Genomic DNA, 22,253 nt, shown 5'->3' with positions numbered 1-22,253 from the left:
TATTCACGAATAAACAATTTTATATTGTTCTTCAAAAATCTACTATTTATTATTTAAAGTTTTCTCATCGAATGCAGTTTCTGCCTTTAGTTAAAATATATACCTGCTCAAACAATCAAATAAAATCAAACAAATAGTAAGTTATAGTTAATTATTGTTAATTGATGGAAAAATTGTTGATCATTCAGCTTATGTCGGTATTCCTTTGGTCACCAAGCGATATGCATTTAGTATATATTCAATGTACTATAATATAATTAAATTTATTATTTATATTATTATTCATAACATTATTCCCTAGCTTCGATTTTTCTAATGCTTATCTGTACACGTTATTTGTTTATTATTTCTTATAATGAAATTCCGTCAAAACTTATCGTTTATATGCATTAACCGTATTGTAGTTTTTACAATGTAATAAACAAATTTGTGAAAAATTAAAGGTTTTTAATGAGTTAAAGCAATTATTATTGTTGAATCAACGTTTTACAATAGAGTCCACCCTGTATTAGTTGTTTTGTTTGTACTGTTGTAAAACTCTGTACTAGTTGTTTTTTCCAATCAAAGATGAATATTTTTGTTTATAGTATCTTAATATAACTATTACTTATCTACTTAATTATTAGATAGAAATCTGAAAACTTAAGAGAAATTGTTATAATGTTTACCCACGCGATGGGCCAGAGTACATTTTCAAATTTCGACTTACTACCCTAATATTTTTTTTTTTAAACACAAATTCCATGTTTGAGCTTATTACGGTTACCATCATTAACATAAAACTGTATCTTATTTAACAATTAATTTCTTAAGGCAAGTAAAGTGACAATAAGTGCTTAAAATGTCCATAAAATGGATTAAACGATCGTTTATTAAATAATATATTTTTAACTATCATAATATATAATAAATGTTTGTACATAGTACACAGGAAAATGGTAAATAATTACTGTATAAATAAAATAAATAAAAATTAATACAAAATATAATATCAAATCAAAATGTACAAACGTATTTTATATTGATATGAATAATAATCACTTGCCTTTAAAAAAAAGAAACGATGATATAATAATCATACAAAATTGGATTTTTAGAATATTTGAAGTAGTCAAAAAGGAAAAACGTATACAGTAAACTGTTGCACTCGTAGTGCATAGATCAAGAAGAATAATATAATTACACTTATATCTAAATCTTATAGAAGACGTTTTTTTTAAGTTAAATGTACATTAAAATTAATAATAAATATTGATATCAAATCATTAAAAACGACATACTAATTTAATAGACGTACAAACGATGGGTTTTAAAAAAAAAAGTAGTATAAAAAGTAATGTCATTTCTACTAAAAACTAATATTAACTACATTTTGTTTTTCATTAAAAATTTTCAGTCGTTACACGGTTTGAGAATTCGTTAAGACATTTTTTTTTTTTTTTTGGAATCGTTTATAGTTAATACAGTACTAGTAAAGAGTATCACAGTGCTTCTCTATAATAATACAATGATTAATGATCCATTTTATAGAGCAAAAATAACGCAAACCGTTTGAGATTAAAAATTGCTTATAAAAATAAAATATAAAAAATTGCTTTAACATTACAATCACAAACAACGCATGACCATAATGTTTAACCCTGGAAATGACAAAGATTTATAATTTGATGAGTCCCTTGGATTAACAGATTCGAAAAATTCAAGGTTCGCTGTTGATATTTTTCTTGCTGTCCGCCTTTAGGCTGGTCGACATTCTTTGGTAATGTGGCTTCCATGTGCCGTTGGGTCGCTGGTAATCCAAATGGTCATATTCTTGTTCTGAAACGAGTTGGGTAAAAAAAAAACAACATAAATTTTAGAAACCAAAAACGATTAATATCAGTTGTACTCGAACAGTTAACAAAAAACGTTTCACAAAATAAAGTGTACCGTTCTTTAGGTAAAGTTGGCAAAAAAAAAAAAAACAAAATCCATAAACAATCCAGTTTCTCCTTTTCTGCACTCCCTCTCCCATCTTTTCTTCTTCTAGCTATTATGATAGCTTTTGGTAACATTTTTAACAAAAGATAAGTTTTACACAAATAATACTTTTATCTGAGAACTTTTCCTTTGTTTTATGCAAGTTATAGCTCTAGTACTTTTTAATACCATTAGCTCTTAAAAGACCGGATTGTTATCAAATCATGTTTTTCTTAAATACACATAGGTTATATAAATATATATTTTTTGTTAAGTGCTCGCCGCCTAATTTTGGGTATATAAATGTATTGACAAAAGCCAAAATTCACACGGCTGCTATTATTCATATGTTATGCATACAATATAAAATACTGTTATATTTCTTACCGGCAGCCGCTAATTTCTTATCGTCGATCTCGTCGTACAAGTTCTCGGATTTCAAATCGTCTAGGCTGTTATAGATGTTGGGATTGTTTAGGTCGGCCTCTCTGTTTTTTGAAATGGCCGTGCTAGTGGATGGTGCACCGTAACTGTCGCTGTCGTCGTTCATGGTAGAAGAACAACCGGCGTTGCCCAAATTGTTGGGCTTAGTGAAATTGTTTCTGATCTGGCAGTTGTTCAACGACAGATGTTCGTCGACAGTGCCCACCGAAGAACTGGTGGCCCCAAACGAATACACGGGATTGTCGAAGTGGAATCGATCTGCGAATGGTTGAATAAAACATAAAAACCATCGTCACCTAAAATATGATCTTCTTCACCCTACCAATTAGCTAAGCCCTTACTTTCCGACACCATCTACATGACTTATTTCTTACACACACCTCTTCTTCTCCGGACTACCTTTACCTTTAAATTCCTCTGCACGAATTAGCTTTCTACTGGCCCACTCCCAAATGCTTTGTGGTCACCTCTTTTTTCACCTCTGTATCCAAATACTTACCAGGATTTATACTATGAGGATCTGCGCCGTATTGGACGTGCGCAATGACAGTCTTGAGCGTGGCCACTCGTTTGCGGTAATAAAGGAACAGCATGATAATAATTGCCAACAGCAAAATCGCGACAAACATTCCGGCAAACGCTCCGGTTGAGCTCTTTTCCGTTTCAGACGGACCTACTATGCGAGCCTTCACAGGTTCGTCACAATTTTCACCTAAAATATAATAAATTCACATATCCGATTAGTATTTTAACTGTGGACACCAGGTATGGAGCAGTTAAGACATTTGTTTCAAGACTTGTTACCTGTGTACCCCTGTCGGCATACACATCCGTCCACCGCGTGGCATATGAACTTGTCGCTGGGGCAGTTGCAAATCTTCATGCAATGGTCGCCATAGTATTGGTCGGGGCAAACTGTGAAATGAGAATTAGGTTAGATAATTATTACAACAGCTTCATATTGTACAACAAAAAATCACCGTACTTTCTGAACACGCGGGTCCGGTAAATCCAGGTTTGCAGTGACAAGCGCCATCGATGGCTCGGCATGTAGCACCGTTTTGGCATTTGCATTTAAGACCACAATTAATACCGTACGTGCCTTCTGGACAAATGCTAGTACAATTGGAACCCCTCCAACCGGGGAAGCAATGACATACACCTATAGATCATTAGGATCGTAGTGTGTTAATAATTTCAAACAATTAAAAGCTTTGACTTTTCCCTTACCGGTGACATGATGACAATCGCCGAACTCACAATTGCACGACTTCGTACAGTCTTGGCCGTATGTTTTAGTGGGACAAGCGTGTTGACATATTGGCCCTATGTAACCCGGCCGGCACTTGAATTCACCGGTCACGTGGTCACAGGCTAGATAGTCTAAACGATAAACACACAACAATAAAAAAAAAAACCCACGCCGAAATCTCAAACCGTATTGGCTGTAATTGTTTTTACCTTCACGCTGTCTTTCCGGGCATTTTTCTTTACATCCGAAGCCATATGATCCCGGTCTACAGGGTAAATCGCACTTGACCCCTTCCCAACCGCGAGAACACGTGCAACGGCCGTTGTTTTGATCGCAAGAACTGTCGTTGAGGCATTCGCATTCGGTCTGGCATTCGTCGCCAAATAGACCACGAGGACATAGCGTCTCGCATTTCACACCTGCGCATTGTATCGTGTTGAGTTAGTAAGCACACTCTGATTAAACCTCAAACGTTAATTATAAAAACAATAGCAAATCAAATCGATTAGTTGCATTCGCGGTAGTCGAACGACCGACAAGAAGTAATTTGACATCGTGGAAAGTCATCGACGACTTACCGTTCCAGCCTTCTTTGCATTTACACTCGCCAGTTACCGGATTACAAGATTCCGTGTTTGGCCAATCACATTCGCAATTTTCCTTGCAATCCCTGCCGTAAGTGTGCGACTTGCACATCATATCGCACTTGTCACCGTAGTATCCCGGTTGACACGTGCAAGAACCTAAATTACAAATCAAACAACAACAATTACAATTACCATGCGAGTCGTCAAGAGCGAACAAAAGTGATTTACCGTCAACTGGACTGCACGCAGCATCGTTCTTGCACTGGCATTCGTTTTTGCAGTTCTCTCCGAAGTATGACTTCTCGCAGGGCAAGTCACACTGCTGTCCCCTCCATCCGGCCGGACAAATGCACATACCTGTCTCCGGCGAACACTTGGCATTGTTGTTGCACTTGCACTCGCTGGAGCAATTCTCTCCGTACATACCTTCGGCACAGGTAATGTTACAAGTGGCACCTTTGTAACCTGTTAACAACGTAGTAAATACATTTAAGTACAAGACTCGAGTGTTGTGACACAAATTACTACGCGAGCTGTTGTCCGATTTTCGAATACTTAAAAAATAACCGTACCTGGTCCACACACACAAGTTCCGTTATTAGGCAGACACTGGGCGTTGTTGTTGCACGTGCACTTCCTGCGACACCCCTCGCCAAAAGTGTACAAAGGACATGTCCTCGAGCAAGTCGGACCATCCCAGCCGGCAGCGCATTCACAAACGCCGGTCCACGGGTGACATCTGAAAGAAAAATAGCATTTCTTTATTACCGTGACCTCATCGAAATCAACCGGTTAAATTCGCATCGCTGCCATCACTTACACGTTGGTGTTTTCGGTAACGCATTCGCACGTTTTATCACACCTTTCACCGTACAAACCGTCCGGGCAAGTTCTCTGCAAGCAGTTTTCTCCCATCCAGCCTCTGTCGCAAATACACTTGCCGGTCTTTGGGTCGCACATAGAGTTTCCTTTGCAGTTGCATTCCTGCTTGCAATCCCGGCCGTACAGTCCTTCGGGGCATATGTCTTTGCACTAAACGAGCGAAATACAAACACAAATTCGGTAAAGCGGTTTTTGAACTGTACCCCGTCGCGCGATTGACTGCCAACAATTACCTTTTCGCCGTAGTATCCGGGCAGACACTGACACTGTCCGGTAATGTGATGACAAGCGCCTTCGTTGAAACAGTCACAAGACTTGCTGCAATTCACTCCCCATCGACCGGATTCGCATTTTTCTCCACACACTAAACCCTAAAAAAGTCAAGCACGACATTAGAGTTTCAATGGCAAACCGGGAATTACTATGCGGATGTAATCCGCACACTGCAGCCAGAGGTTTGATATCGCTAAATGTCAAGTAATAGGTTACTTCCCGAAAAGGCGGTTCTTATTTTGCTTTTAAGCTAAACAAGTTGGAAAGAGCATAAACGACACGATACATATCTCGAGTAATCTCCACATAGTAACAGTTGATACTTATCACCGAAGATAGATCATTCCAAAAGTTTGAATAAGAGTATCGAACAAATTGATTGTTACTAAATCTAGTCCAGGAAATAAAATAATAACTAAGAAAGTACAAGATCTAATAGTTGAATAATTTGTCTGAAAATACACGCCGAGTAATTATTATTTAACTCCGTTCGTTACGAACACAATACATTTGCGGTGATTTATGATTTAAATAATTGATTTCCCGCACTGCCAGTCTTGAATCAATATTGGCAATACCGTCGGCCGAAACGATATAATCTACCGGTCTTTTGTCTATTTGACACAGTCAAACAACTACGCGTTTTATTCCGGTCTGATTGTATTTCACAATCTGCGACAGCCAAAGCCCGATTTAAACGGATACAAAAAACGTGGGCTTCGGTAGTTTTTCAACGCTCTCAAGGGCGCCATCGATAATAATATTATATAAGTAAATCCAATAAATCTGGCCAAAATTATTAGGCGGTTCCATTGATCACTTAGCTTACCGTCCATCCAGAAGAACATACACATTGTCCTGTCTGATGGTCACAGATGCCACCGTTTTGGCATTTGCACTCGCTCTGGCATTCGTCCCCGTGTCGACCGGACGGACACCTTTGGTCGCATCTGAAACAAAACAGTCGTTTAAAATGTATTCGACAGATTTTTGGCGTAGTCAAGAAACACACTTTATCGCCTATAGTTCCTACAGTATGGATTATAGAGGTCTGGAAATGGTATGAAAAGTCGCGGAGAGAGTTGAGGAGAGTTGATATGTTGATTTGATAAAATTATATTTTCCCAACAGAAATAATTTCAGATTTTTTGGGTAGCCCGGTAGTAAAGAGAAACATTATATCGCCCATAGTTCATACAATATATGAACATCATTCTTGAACGCGACTTTATTTAGCGGAAAACTACTTCACGTGATTAATTAAAAATTCTGGTTTCCAAATTTCAACCACTCGTTAAGCCGAGTCAATGCACATTTGGCTAAATAAAGATTCGATGACGAGGTCTAGGTTGTTTGACTCTAAAAACGTTTACATTTGAAAACCATCTTCGAGGAAACACTGTAATTTCCTAATTATCGCCATTTTAGAGAAGGAGTCTGATTCGACTCTGGCCAAGGGTCATACATCATACACTTACAGTGGACCTCTGAATCCGGGCGGACAATCACATTTTCCAGTCACGTGATGGCAAATGGCACCGTTCTTGCAGGGACATTCCTCGGCACAGTCTACACCAAAGTTGTGTGGCGGACATTTGACCGAACAGTCCCTTCCAATCCATCCAGCTGGACATTTGCAGTGTCCGTCGTACGGGTCACACGGAGATCCGTTTTCACATTGACAATTCTCAGTGCAAAACTCGCCGAATTTACCCGCTGGACACGCTGTCAAAAATTAAAAAAAAAAACCCGTTAAAGACGTTATTAAGTAATAATCAAATATATTGTTACGGTTTAAGGTGTCTTACTTTTATTACAGTAGGGCCCGCCATAGTTGTCATCGCATTTGCATATGTTGGGGAAAATACACGTGCCGTGGTCGCAGGGATACTGGCAAACGGGAATGCAATGTGTGCCGTTCGAAGAAACAGTGAAGCCATCGCAACATTCTTCAATTGGTTGTTTTTTTTCCAAAATCTAAAATTTCCCAATTCACATCGTTATAGCATATTATAAACTATAATAGATTGTATTTGCACTTATAAACGTTTAATTAGCGTAACGGGCTCTAGTTTAAAATATGACTATAACCACACAGACCAGTTAATAAACGCGTTTTACATTATCTATGAATAAAATAATTAAACCGAATCCAACTGGAATAATTATGCGATTTAATTGTACATTATTATATATAATGAATTAAGTATATTCTATTAATTCGTTTCGTTCGATTCGCTCGACAAATAAATGAAACATTAAAAGAAAGCAGACATAGCTCGCTAAACAAGATTATGGACTGTTACCACGTTAGGTGCTAAAAATACTCAAGCCATTAAAAACGCCACCAGAACAGCAGATGTTATCTCGCTTTACGCTTATGTAAAACTATAGACAAAAATGTCTTATAAGTTGAGGTAAAGAAAAAAAAAAGTTAAAAACGTTGACACTTGTCAAGGACGCTGCGTTAGTCAGATATAAATGTAACTAACGATAAATAATCCTAATTATTGTGCTGACAAACTAATTATCGTTCCAACTGTAATTACATAAAACTATTAAACACAATCGTTTTTGCCTAAAATTAGGATTATGACGTACGTTAATAAATACCGGATCTAAAATGTATTAATGTGAATTTTAATATAGCTGTAAATAGGAATTAAATAAATGAAAATGGGCTCGAGATGCACATTGTAGTCATAGTTAAGAATAACAGTATTTGTATTTTAACTATCTTTTCTTTATATTCGAATACAATTCTATCTTTTTATTTCAATAAATACTTTATTCGATTTGTTGTAGCTATTGTCATTCGTTATTTAATAAAATTTTGCTCAACTCTGATTTCAATGAGTTAAATATTATTGTTTATTCTATTATGACGATTGCAATATTATGTGAATGGTCATATATTTTATTGTGACTTCTTAGCTTTGATTCGATTTTTTTACAACGACGTGTTATAGTACTTGTATTATTATTTATAAGAATGTTGTTATTTTATTCCCTGTAACGTTTTTTGGCTATTAAACGGCCAACTTGGTCAGTTCGCCAAAAATTAACTGGAGTTAAAAATATATCTTACTATATCAGCCTCGCTGTAGGAAACTAAAACGCAGTTTTACTAATTTGCCGTTCGCCCAACGACTTTATTAAGGATTAGCGGTGCGACATATAGTTGACGTTTAAAATATTAAAATGGTTTAAAACGTTCCCATTTTTAACATTTTTTTAAATAACTAATAAGTTGCATTTCTTACCTTTTCCGAGACGACATTCTTCATAACAATCCTGTATCTGGAACATTTCAACTTGAAGTCGGTCAAACAAAAATACGATTCTCGTACTTGATACGGTTTCAGTTCGTTAACCATAACTGTGACATTGTAACTGAAAAAAAACAACACATTATAATCTTACAATAATATATTACGAGTTGTATACAAAGACAAATAGTTTTTCATTTTTGACATAACGTTTCGAATAATACAAAAAGAAAATTTAGGTAAGAATACTCATTAAAACAAACTATTTACAAACGACAGACATTGTATTTCCTGGACGTGAGTAGCACCATAAATAGAATCTCAGTAATTAAATTGAGAAAACGTACAACAATATAATACAAATAATTAGGCGGTAAAAAAAAAACTTTTTTCAATTTCTATGCAAGATCATTTCTCTCGAAAATACATACTACAAAAAAATATGATGGGTAAAATTGAATTAATTAATTTTAAAACTTGTTTAGCTAAAGGAATAATAAAAATATTCATAAAAAAAAAATACTGGTTTATACATTTTAACGCGTTTATTAAGATATTTAAGTGACGCTTGGTTTGAAAACTGGTTGATGTTAGGCTATTTAGGTCGTTTTAGCAGGTAAAACATAAAGGACTCAATATCGTTGAAATAATATGCTTTCAAGATAAGCTATATGTACAGTAAGTGTCACACTCACTGTATAATGATAATTTGCACACATTTCTCACGGTTAAAATATTGCTAAACATAGCTCATTAAATGTATACTATTTTCATAACTTTAAAAAAAATTATTTTCTTAAAACATGCTAATTATCCATTGTTTTGCGCGTAACGGCTTTCTTTAAAACATGTTAGCTTTTTTTCAATTTCTTTCAAATTTTAACACTTGTAAAACAAATTTTTCTCGACAATTTTAAAATTATTTTTGTTTTCAGTATTCTTTTTAACAAATATATAAGTATATTTTATTTTTATTTTTATTTATGGCTTTTACGGGCAATTCAGGCCCATTGCCGCAATAACCAATTGCCTCCACCTATCCCTATCATGAGCTAGTTCTTGTCCGTTATTCACTCCCAAACTCGATGTATCTTTGGCGATCCTATCTCTCCATCGCTGCCTGGGCCTTTCTCTAGGTCTTATTGTGTCTGGTTTCCATCTTGTGGCCAACCCAATGGAACCTTCTGACCTCCACACATGTCCAGCCCATCATAGCCTACTGCTCTTAAGGACTCCAATTATGTTTGTTTCGCCATACAGTTCTTCTATTTCTCGGTTTGTTCTTAATTCGAAATCCCCTTGACCGTTTCTTTTTGAACCAAATATCCTTTTAAGGACCTTTCGTTCAAAAGTAGCTAGTTTATTTTCAACTGTCTTTGTTGTTGACCATGCGCCACAAGCATATAGTGCTACCGGTCTCACTAGAACTTTGTACAACGTTATTTTTGTCTTCCATGATAGAATCTTTGATTTAAATAGAGGCACCAATACAAAATAGCATCTGTTTGCCGCTGCTAATATAAGTTTTATTTCCTCGTGGCTATTTGCGTCTTTGTTGATGTCCACTCCTATGTATTTGAAATTATCCACTTTTAACTTTATATAAAGTACAAATGTTAAATACGATAAACATTTAGAAAAGTGCGCTAATTAATCCTTTTACATTTAATTCATTAAGCAAAAGCCTAATTATAACCTAACCTTCATGAGGTTATTTTTTGTTTTGAAAGAATCACAAGTTATATAGGGGGGTTAAGTAGATACAAAATGAAACCTAGTACATGCAACAACCCAATATATATACTAGTGGTTTTTGCAATATCGTTTACGCTACTGAGTTATATTGTATTTTTTAGTGAGAACTCCTGTTATTTTTTTATTACTGTATAATTCTATGAGATATAATTTTTTTGTATAATAATTATTGCTATAATAATAATCTATTACGTCACTAACTCTGAGTATATTCCAACATGCCTGTTATTGATAATTCGTGGGAACTAATTAAGAATTATTATATTCATTGCATTTATAACGTATTACATACTCGGAAAAAATTTATAGTTGGTTCAGCTAAAGTAATTATGATTAATACATATCCACAGTGAATTTGTAGTTGGAATAACTAGATATTTCGACCAACAAAATATTTAGACATTTGATACATTTGATTGGCCTAATTATTTTTTCAATTATTCCAACTAAACATTTTGCTGTGTCCCTATTTTAACGGTTTGATTTTCCGTGTAATATGGTGATAAAATCGCGTGTACATAAATATAAATGTTTACAACTGTCAACTAATAATTATTTGCAGACTTAAATAACATGATGAAATAGGTGATAACGATTTTTTATTGTTGTATAATTCGTTATTCACAAACTTATTTTAAAAAAAATGATAATTCGAAGGTTTTTTAGCTAATATGGCACAGTAAGTAATAGCTGTTTGTTAGATAATGCCGAAATCGGCTTGTTATTACAATCAAATTGAACTAAAACTTTAAGATAAATCAGAAAATTGTCTCCTAAATATTAATTTTTAACTTTTAGTATAAACGTTAGAGCTTTATTTCAGTAGTAACCTAACCTAATTGGATTACCAAATGAAATAGATACACCAACATATTAAACCGTATGAACTGAATTTTAAACTGTATATTGTACACATAGAAGACCGTATAAGACCTACACTCGGGTCTTAAGCTCTCGGATTATTTTAATAAAATAAAATCAACTGTGTTGTGATCTATAGTTATAACGAATTAACTAGATAACAAAATTCAGACATTTCCGGTTGATAAAAGCCATTCAACCCCGAAACCCGGGAAATACGTGGGTAACAATTTACCAATCAACATAATATACAACGTAAAAAAAAAACCTTTGTAGTATTTATCATAAAATAATTATTATTCATATATTATTTATTAGATATACTACTGTTTTTTTTACGTTGTAAATATTATGTTGATTAAATATATTCATATATAATAGGCTGTAATAATAATTGATAGTTCTCACCAGCTGTTTGGCTTAATAACAAAGTATAGTTAGACAATACAAAAACGGCCTATAAGTCACTCACTAGAAGATAATATAGAAACAGATTACCTCATACACTACTTTGAGGGGTTTTTAAATAAAAAAACTAAAAGTTAAATAAAACAAAACAATAACTACTTCAAAAAACCCGTTAACTGTTGTTCGCAAACGTAACGGATTAGAACAATAATAAGGGAAATTTGCTTATCGTTCCCAGACACTTAAGAAAAAAACATGATATGTACTCGTATAATATTGTCGCAAACAATAACTCTCAAAGAACGAAACAAGTAATTGTTAGTTGTTTTCAAACTATAAAATAGAATTATAATATTTTAAGCTTCAATGTTTAATACATTATTTCAACACAAAAAAATAATTATTGACAAATAGTAAACTCTAATTCTATATACAAACTTAAATAGCAATTAATTTCTAATACATACCAACATATTTATACGTTTTCAATATATTTTACTAAAATTATAATTTTATATTATGCATATTGTCTAATATTTTTAAGTGCCAACAAACACAGATACTCGTTAAGCGTTTTGTTCTTAGCTGTCTTGTTTTTTTTTTGGAACGTACTGTTCAAAGTAGAAACATATGTTTTTGTACAAAAATAAGGCCGGAATAATATATAAAAAGTAAAAAAAAAAATGAAATAACAAAATATATAGACATCTCTTTTTTGTGTTGATATATGAGTTTACAAATTTCAGCCTAATGTTAATTTTTAGTAAAAAATTGCCCATACGATACGCCTTCATAAATAATAGTGTAAACATATTGATAACGTTCATATGTTTACACGTTAATAATGTCTATTTTGGTTTAATATATTCTGTTAGAGTTTTACATCGATTCAATTGGTTACTTATATTGTAACATAAAATGTATCGATAATGACTACTAATTCTATTATAACAAAATCATTTTAATAGTTAGTAAATACAATATTGAATTCATCTAGACAAATAATTTGTTTCCCTCCAACTCGATAAGTGTTGTGATGTTAATAATAAATTGTTAACACTCAACTGGTATTTTATGGTAAATGTATTGCTCATAAAGCTTACCTTTCTAGTCTAGTGCAAACGTTGGATCCTTTCAACTGGGTTTCAGACCTGACAGAAGTGCAGTGCAGTTGGAAGACCAACAGCAACGCAACAGCGTAAACTGTCAAGTCACCACCAACACATCGACGAACCATGTTTTGGCGTAGGCTGTTTGTTCGTGCCCAAAGAGTTACAATACACCGTTTACATGGTGATATTTATCCCGATGTTGTTTTGACAGACAAGTCTATAAAATAAAATAAAAACAATATATAATTTATTATTATTGTTGAAATACTCGACAATATGATACATAGTTATATTATATTAATAATACTACCAATTATTATTATTGTTGTTCCTATTATATAATATTAGGTAAACCGTTGATCACGACTAACCGGCAATAATTGTAGATTATAATGCATTTTAGGTAATATTATAAAAATGTATTTTTTATTGAACAGAAAAACGGTAATTTTAATGTTTGTTTATTTTTGTAATAACAAGGTACATCTCTCTGTGAATTCTGAACAGGTTCAACGGGCTGCTATTATATATGAGGTATACATAAGGTGAGAAATGTCCATTAAAACAAACAGCAACAAGGGAAAGACACATCTTGTTGACATATTTTTAGTTACCACACGACCGTTTATCAGTGGTTGCTTAGCCAGGCCAACGGGTTGCATCGCATAGACGCTTGTATAACATGCGTTGTTACAATATATACCTAACACTACAATAATCATCGGTAGGTTCACATCTCTCTTGTTGTGTAACAACCATAGCTGCTCTTAAACCATAGCTTGATTCGAGTCGACGAGTAAAACAAATCCGAGTCTTCGTGCCGCACACTGTGACCTATCTGGGAGAGGTTTGAGATCCGCTTGCGAAAGTGAATCCCATGATTTTTTTTTTTTAGCACATCAGACACGCACAAAAATTGTTTTCCCTTTAGATGGTTTACAATAAACAGATACAGATCTGATGACCAGTGTGGTAAATACAACTGTTTTGTTATAACCATTTGCAGAGAAACAAAAAAAAGTAAACTCGGCGAAGATTAATTGTTTGATATTTTGTTTTATATAGTGCGTGTAATTATCAATGAATAATCGAAAATATAATTTAAGATTTACTGAAAAATATGGATAAAGAAAGTATCTGTGGTTAAATATTTTATACAAAATAAAGTATGTAAACATCAATATTTAAATATTTTACAGCAATTAAAATAGGCAAAATATGTACCAGCGGAGTTACACTTAATTTGGAAACTGAGCAGATTTAGCGCAAAATATGTACTCATAAATAAAATAATTGTAGATTAGAAGATAATCTACAAACGATTTTGTCTTCATGGACGTCATCGTCTACGAAATTTAGATTGTCAACGAATTCGTTTATATGCTTTTGTTTTCCACCAAACTAGATAAGCTAATAATAGCTCAAAAAGAAAATCCTGAGTGCTCGTGATCGTTTGGACTCAAATCATAATCGTGACGATGCTGATAGGACCATATTGTGTTTTACAACTACAACTTTAACTACGATAAAACACATATGTACACAAACCTTACTGTCATAGAAAAAACAGCACGTTTAGGCTTCTTGACGCATTGAATTTATCACCTTTTTAAGTCAAATAAGCGATATCGATTTTTCATAATTTATACCTCATGAAAATAAATAGCTACTATAAAACCAAGATAAGAAAATGGTGTACCGTTTTACTTAAGATAAAAAAATGCATTTTATATTTCATATAAATTTAAAAATTAGAGATAAAAATATTGTAGTGGCAATTAAAAAATATCGAAGGTATAATGTTAAAAACATGTATTGCTTGACGTGAACTTTGTACTTTGTTACATATTTTTTTATAAATATAAATAAATTATTAGAATATGTTTTTATAAAGGAAATGATAGCGTATGACGAGAAATAAAACATTTATCCCGTCTAGGAAAATTCTGTGAAAAGTTCAAACGCTTATTCTTGAAAACAACGATTTTGGACTTACTTGTTTATATTAGTATACATTTTTTATATATATCTTTTAAATTATTGAATCATGAGTATTTTATTATTGGTTTAGTGTTTAAATTAAAGTGACCAAAAAAGGAACCAGTTATTATCAGATTTTGGCCTCCCTAATACTAGGTTAAATAATATTATATAATAAATATATTTTTCGACATAAGAAACATGGAAAGAATTTAAAAACATAAATACCACTCCACACCTAAATAATTGTTCAGCACAGGTAAGACCACAGGTCGTTTGCTATTTAAACTATAGGTACCCTACTTATGTTATTGCTTTAGCTCAAAGAAATAATACCTGAAGAATATTGTAAAAACTAATATATACAATTATATGATATACTTTAAGATTAGTTCCGAAAACTGACTTATATATATTTAAGTCATACCTAAGACCTAACAAAAATCATACGTTTTAGCACTTAAACATTTCATACATTATTTTGTTGACCATATTTTGACGTTTTAACTACAAATTCTACATATTTAACAAGAACACTGGACAGGATAGTATCTATGACAGCAGTCAGTAGGGCAGACAACTGGCTGTAACCCAAATCTATATCAAATACAAAATCTATCCGAACCCGTGCGTTAAATGGATAAAATACAAACGTGAATAATCGTATGAGCTAATCTTTTTGTATAACAATAGGTAAATTATTTTGATTTCTATTGAAAATACAACTGTTATGCGTATGTTGGAATACTGAGCAGATATGGTTCAAGAACGTAAACCGCGAATCTAAGAAAATAATTAATATTTTAAGTTACGGTTAACAATCAACGAGAAACTATTAAGTATGAAATTATCATTTATTACATCGAGGCTTACACGGATTGAAGGTTGTGTTCAATATTATTATAATAATAATATTCTTGTTGTTACAATGGAATTCCGCTAACGGTATATTACATACCGAACATGTTTTTTTTTACTATCAAAGATAAATTACCAACGGATGGTTATGAACTGAAATCGAAACAGATTCGATAAAATCAAATAAAAACAACTATAACTAATTAGAAAAAAAAATTGTTATGATAAACGGATACGATTTTTGTATCTTAAGCAATTTCACACCTGAGATTACTTACACGAACTTGAACGCATGGCAGAGAAGCAAAATAATAGTATGTGAGAAATGTGGCCAAGTACAGAAAATACACACAAGAGGCGCGCCCAAGGTTATGAGACCCTGGTAGTCGAGTATCCCTAAATGTAGGTATCACGTTCTCTCAGGTAGTTTTGCTGGTGAGTGTACACTCTGACAAAGCACAAACGAAAACGTACTTTATTCAATTTTTACAAACTGAAAAAAATAACTAAAAGATCGGTCATTTGTTTCCCATATATATTGTACCCCTCTTAATCTCTTTTATTCGTTTATCTGTTATTTTTTTCCCCAATGTAAATATTATTAACAAAATGTTGATTATTTTTAATACGTAATATTATTTTCTTAATCTTTATTTAAAGTCATTTAAACAAGACGTTTTGTTTAATAAGCACACAAACTTAACTTTATTACTACGACAACTTAAAAAAACAATAAAACTATAGTTAAACTCGGCATTTTAAATAGAATACTGCAGTTAATTAATCATTTAATAATATTAAATTTTAAAGTTTGTTTTTTTTATATTAGGAAAGTTATTAAAAAAGAATATTTGTCTTATTCATATTTATAAATTATATAAGTAATAAATAAAAGTAAAAGAATAACAAATTTCTACTTTGTTCCAAGCGCTTATTGTGAACCATTAAAATTTATTCTACACACACAACAAAGGATTTATTTGAAAAACAAATTTAAGAAAAAGTATAAAATAACGAGAAAAATGTATACAATTTTAATGACAAGCGATAAGTGACACATTTACCGCAATAAAATAATAATTTTCTGTGTGGATAAAATTGGTGAGAACCAATAAAGGATACAATTAATTAAAAAATATGTATGTAACCAAAAAATGTATGAAAAATTGTCACTATATCTTTTTATTTTATAAGACTGTAAAAAGAGCAACGTTTGAGAAACAAGCTGGCTCTCGGGTACCAGGGTTAAATGGTTATGGACCCATCAAACCGTACAGTGTAACATAAAGAAGTACTCATTACACGTGTAACGATTATTCTCTGTGTAGTTTCATGCAATATTCGATGTGCGACTACCAGGGTTCCATAGTGGAAGTCCTGAAAGGTCTGCTGGTCAATTGGATTGAATTTTTTATTACATAATTGCAATAAAATAGCATAATTTCTATAATATTGCAAGAATGTTGTATAGTTTACAATTTATATTTCAATGACATTGACCAGTGTCATAGTAATTATTTGACAATAAAATCTAATACGTGTATCGCGTTTCATAGGTTTATTTACAACAACAAAAATGACCTGTTATTGTTTAACTAGGAGTGATAATATTACAATACTGTTTTTTCCTTATTATTAGTAATAAAATGTAATCAATTGTTTTCTTTGTTTTCCCAAGAGAGAGTTTTTCAGCACGCAACTTTAATACGTTTATAATAATACTAGAATCCGGAAGTTGATGACTTAGAAACTTAAAACAGTAATTACAAAGATGTAGGAATAAAAAAAAAATAAAAGGGGAAAATTCCCCCAGGGTATTTCTGTTTGTGCTATACCCACTTTAAAAGATTAATCCGATTTTAGACTAAAGCAAAGGCGTGATGGTATGATGTTGTTGTTGGGATTAAGATTAAAATAAATGTGTACAAATTAGATTTACACGTACTACAGCCTCGATATACCCGTTCGAATGGAGCTAATTGACGACACCGAACCAGGATATCATAAATATTCCACTGCTATAATAATAATATATATTGAGTGTGTGTTTCATTTACTAGACCCACCAAAACGAATAAACCATATTATCATGATCAATTAATTAGTTATTATAATAATAACAAATTTACCAACGACAATTTGGTTAACGTGCAAAATATTTTATTATGAAGTCAAAATAGAATGCACTATGGTTTATGTTATATTATTATACGAGCAATCCTGTACCCACTTTTACTGTTATTTATATTATTCCGTTCACAGTGCACAGTCTAGGTAAAAATCATACTATGAAAAATCAGAAAACTGTGAGTTGATCATTATTATTATTATTTTTTTTTTATTATTATTGTACATAATATAATACTGAATAAAGCGTGTGCGTTGGGCACGTTATTGTCCGTCGACGGTGTTGTAATAAACAGCAAGTGTACTTTAATAAGAACATCCTCGAGCCGTCCCATGACGTTTACCATTCGGTTGTTTGCTCGTCGCCTTTTGGGGGCTTCACTAGAAATATTAGTAAAAGTATAATAGTTTAAGTCGTTATACGGTTGTCGTTATATAAACGTTTTTAAAGTACATTTCGATAGCTTAGTGTCAACGATAATCGTATGTGCCCACATGAAATATGATCGGAAACAAAATTCATTGTCTAAATAATGTTGCATTTTGTTAATGTCATAATAATAGCCATCGACACTCGACCGATGTACACCGATTAAAGGGGTAATACAAAGGTCAACATTTCCCAATATTTTTTTCTTACTTTTAATACTGTTTTACAATTAATATCAGTTAAAAGTTGACCACATTTCATTAAATACAATAAAGTTGCATATATACATCATTAATACGATAAACTGAGAAATTAATCAGTGTCGCCTAATGATAAAAAATATTCAAAAATATTACACTAGTGTAACGTTTACTATTAGTAGTAAAAAGCAGTAAGCTGGTTTTATTTTATAATTACTGTTAGTTTCTTTTTCTATAGTTTTATATCAAATGTAAGTAAAAAAAGTATTTTAATTAATATTATTTAATTGTTTAATTATATAAAATTTAAGTAGTGAGTGAGTGTTTTTAAATGGCTTATTATCGATGAAATATGAGAACTTTTGAAAGTCATAATGACCTTCACTAAAACGTAACAATGAAATAATATTGTCTGGCGCCCAAACCAGTTTTGAACAATTACACGGGCGTTCAAAAGAGAAGATGGGGTGAAAGGTTCAGTGTAATACAATAGTTTTTATCTGCAAGAAGAACAACACAAACTTTTTAAATATTTATAATTTGTGTTTTTTTAACTAATTACTATATACTTGCACATATTATACTATTATTTATAGTTATAACAACACTATTGATATTTGATTAGGCACATTTAATTTATTATCAAGGACTTTGTTTTTATATCGTAAAAAGTTCAACGAGAATTAAAATGTTAAATGCTCTATATATTGGGCGCAATTATTGTTAGGTATAGGCAAAACAACTGCCTTCGTTGTTAACTTAAATAATAAGCGTGATAGCTTTTAGCACAATGCCAGTGTACAAATGTTTTTCTATTACAGTTGTTTACAGATGTTATAAAAACAAGCTACTGATTAAATTAATTTGAAAATCCCTAAAAAAAAACGCCAGTATAAATCAATTTATATAATATCTTCTTAGTAATTTTCTCACAAGGTAAATATGTGCATTTTAGAGTCGAAAATCCTTTTTACTACAATCGAAAATACTAAAACCTGTCAAACCAGTTTAAGGGTACTTTCTGAGGGTGGTACAGAATTTCTACATTCTGTACGAACCGTTTGTCATATGTTGAAAAAAATATTTTTAAATTAAATAATTGCATTCGACGTACTTAACGCTAAAGTAACAATAAAAATACAAATTTTAAGTTTCATATTATGTATAATTTTATTAAAATATACATATACGAGCGTATATTGTATACATAAAATTATATTTTTTTTTATCGTGATAATATTACATTAGTCATGCGACTCTCGTTAAGGCCAACATTTCCCAGCACATAAACTAAAGTAATTTAACGTTTTCCTTAAACTTGATGCCATACTTTTATGAGTTTTAGTTTTATAAAATTATGTTAATAACAAGGTTTTATAATTGTGCAAAACATTCGAACCAAGGACTTTTAACTCATAAAAGGCAAATTTGTTTGTGTGCAAATTGACATTTTCAACTTTTTTAACGATAACACAATTAAAACTAAATTTTTAAATGAACATTTTTAGTTTTTCAAAATATATTACTTTTGAAACAAACAAAAATATTACATATTCATGTTGTAAAAACAAACTCATTATTGTCATTATTTGTTATTTGAATACAAATTCCCAGGAATGATCATATACATAACTTTCAATTGTTTACCCTTTGTTAGTGTGTTGAGCATTATTAAACCCCACCTGTTAAGATTTTTTATGAAATTTCTAACCAAAACACTAACGAATAGTTAAATAGGCAAATAAATATTGATGAAATCTTAATCTGACCTCATGTTGAGCGTCTGTTTTCAATCGTAAATGACTTCTATAGATGTACAAAACCGTGTTTTTAACCATTTGTTCTTAGTTTTTGAGACTTCAGAATGAGCACCTATTATTTCTAGCATTAAAAATTATATTGATTATGTATGCTCTCTCTCAGTTTAAATAACAATTAATAGGTCTTTGGCGTTTAAGAAAAACAAAAAATCACATAATACTAACATGCTGAATCTATTTCTAAAGTAACATAACAACTTGTGTCTTCTTGTAATACGTAGTCACTCTATCTCATTGGTAAAGCTACTAACTGTACTTAAGTCCGGCCGAGTTAACTGCGCTGTATAATAATCAACAGTGATTTCTACTGCGATATAGTCGGTCGTAACTCGGCTTGTGTTTACATCCAACGACACAACGTGCGTAACTTGTAATTCGTTATTTTTGTTATGTACAAATGTATAGTTGTTCAGAAAAAAATCGTTATGGTTTTGGTTTTCATACCGAACTAGCCGGGATGCGTAATTTAATAAATAGCGGCCGGTTAGCGATTATGTAAACATTACAGCTCTGACGTGACATTTTCATAATTCATATTTTTAGAGAAAAAATAAGTATTCACGGCCCGTGACGGATGTACACAAAAGGAAGACTCGGTTGATAAACCGGTCGATCGGTCAACGCATCCAAGTCTTAAGTTATGGCCCATAATCTTGCTTTGTCGGAGATGTTTACTTTTTGAATTAATAATCGATTATGAACAAAGTAAAAGACCAGACGGCAGACGCGGACATTATCACAGATTAGTTAAAAACTCTGAAAAAATTAAAAAAAAACTTTTATACTCTCATACCAGTGTGACAAAAAAATAAAAAAAATAATCCTCCTGTTCTACAGTGCGGTCAAAAAATATTATCAATCTTTTGTTATATTATAGTCACCATCAAAAACCAACGTTAAAAATGTCAACAAGCATTTCTTATCAGTTTACGATATTATTGTAATAGTTTGTAAGATATTGTTGGCATTATAATTTGGTTCGACTGCCTTAAGAGTATCCTAATCAAAAATCGTTATTTGAAAATCTATTGTTTTACAATTAAGTGTATTATCTGGTTTTATCTAATCAATGATACTATTTGTAGCATAGACCAGACTTTGAAGTGTTCGTCAAGAAGATCTGATTGCAACTTTTTTTTTTTTAGAGTGGCCCAATTAACGTTAATGACCGTTACGAAAAATATTCCAGATGTTACACAACGATATCATAACGAGTTGTTCTTAAAAATAAAATTACATATTATTTTTATTTACGCAAAAAGAACTGCGAGACGTTTTTGTGTGTTGTTCTCATGTTTGAATCCACCACGGGAATCGTTTGAGCAATTTTAACACAATTTGTCAAATAATAATTATAGTGCAAGCATTATATTTATATAAATTGGCTATACGTTATCGCATATTATATAGTTCGTTTTTTTTTTGGAATGGGTGAGATGGAAGCATAAAAATTACAAATTGTATGCCCGCATAATTTTAACTATAGGCATACTGTGATAAACAACAATAATAATTGAACAATATGTTTACATCAGAAAATGATTGCTATAATTTGATTGATTCGATTATTTACCTAATAGAGCTGTTATATATTTAATATGACATGAAAAACAACCGATTATTTGTTGTCTGCAGGGCCAATCGCTGAATAGTCCAGAATGTTCGTCTTAGAATAACAAAAACCCAAAAAAATCTGGTAGAAAAACGATATTTAAAACAAAAACTATATCTTTTATCTAAAAAATACCTAAAATGTGTTATTATTTGTTATGAATGTGAATAATAAACTTAGATAACAATAGTTTAAAATGTATAAGGTATTTATATTAGATAACAGTTAGTTGCTTTCTTCCATTATCTTAAAGATAACAAAATAATTTCTAATCCAATATACAGAATATGATAATCCTATATTCGAGTATTAGGTATAGTACAACATATTATATCCTATAGCTTATCCAACTATAGGATTACAGATTTAAAAAAGATTTTAGTTTTAATTTAATTTAATTTTTAAATTATCAAGATATTAAACA

The 22,253-nt window shown here is 31.8% G+C and overlaps 2 protein-coding genes across 4 annotated transcripts in view; both read right to left on the bottom strand.

Moving 5' to 3' along the window:
* The window catches only part of LOC126847372 (Y+L amino acid transporter 2), a 234,813-nt gene that overhangs the window by 189,961 nt on the left and 22,599 nt on the right, over window positions 1-22,253 (bottom strand). The window lies entirely within an intron of this gene.
* LOC126847366 (protein draper) overlaps window positions 837-22,253 on the bottom strand; it is a 30,295-nt gene continuing 8,878 nt past the window's right edge. For all 3 annotated transcript variants that reach the window (XM_050587521.1, XM_050587522.1, XM_050587524.1), the window contains exons 2-18: window positions 12,794-13,019; window positions 8,661-8,790; window positions 7,206-7,374; window positions 6,876-7,122; window positions 6,227-6,347; window positions 5,358-5,495; window positions 5,063-5,274; window positions 4,815-4,981; window positions 4,471-4,707; window positions 4,234-4,398; window positions 3,865-4,074; window positions 3,634-3,786; window positions 3,389-3,565; window positions 3,208-3,318; window positions 2,903-3,115; window positions 2,347-2,661; window positions 837-1,818 (exon numbers count right to left, since the gene is read on the bottom strand). In XM_050587521.1, the coding sequence (XP_050443478.1) occupies window positions 1,700-1,818; window positions 2,347-2,661; window positions 2,903-3,115; window positions 3,208-3,318; window positions 3,389-3,565; window positions 3,634-3,786; window positions 3,865-4,074; window positions 4,234-4,398; window positions 4,471-4,707; window positions 4,815-4,981; window positions 5,063-5,274; window positions 5,358-5,495; window positions 6,227-6,347; window positions 6,876-7,122; window positions 7,206-7,374; window positions 8,661-8,790; window positions 12,794-12,927 (3,018 nt within the window). In that variant the 5' untranslated portion in view covers window positions 12,928-13,019 and the 3' untranslated portion in view covers window positions 837-1,699. The remainder of the gene's footprint in view (window positions 1,819-2,346; window positions 2,662-2,902; window positions 3,116-3,207; window positions 3,319-3,388; window positions 3,566-3,633; window positions 3,787-3,864; window positions 4,075-4,233; window positions 4,399-4,470; window positions 4,708-4,814; window positions 4,982-5,062; window positions 5,275-5,357; window positions 5,496-6,226; window positions 6,348-6,875; window positions 7,123-7,205; window positions 7,375-8,660; window positions 8,791-12,793; window positions 13,020-22,253) is intronic.

This window comes from Adelges cooleyi, unplaced genomic scaffold, assembly GCF_023614345.1.
Source record: "Adelges cooleyi isolate 19-005CV unplaced genomic scaffold, UGA_ACOO_1.1 ACOO_flye_CR_arks_rails_tigmint_CR_PRNA_108, whole genome shotgun sequence".
NCBI lineage: Eukaryota > Metazoa > Arthropoda > Insecta > Hemiptera > Adelgidae > Adelges > Adelges cooleyi.
Note: the sequence above shows the minus strand (reverse complement) of the source record. Positions and strands in the feature narration are given on the sequence as shown.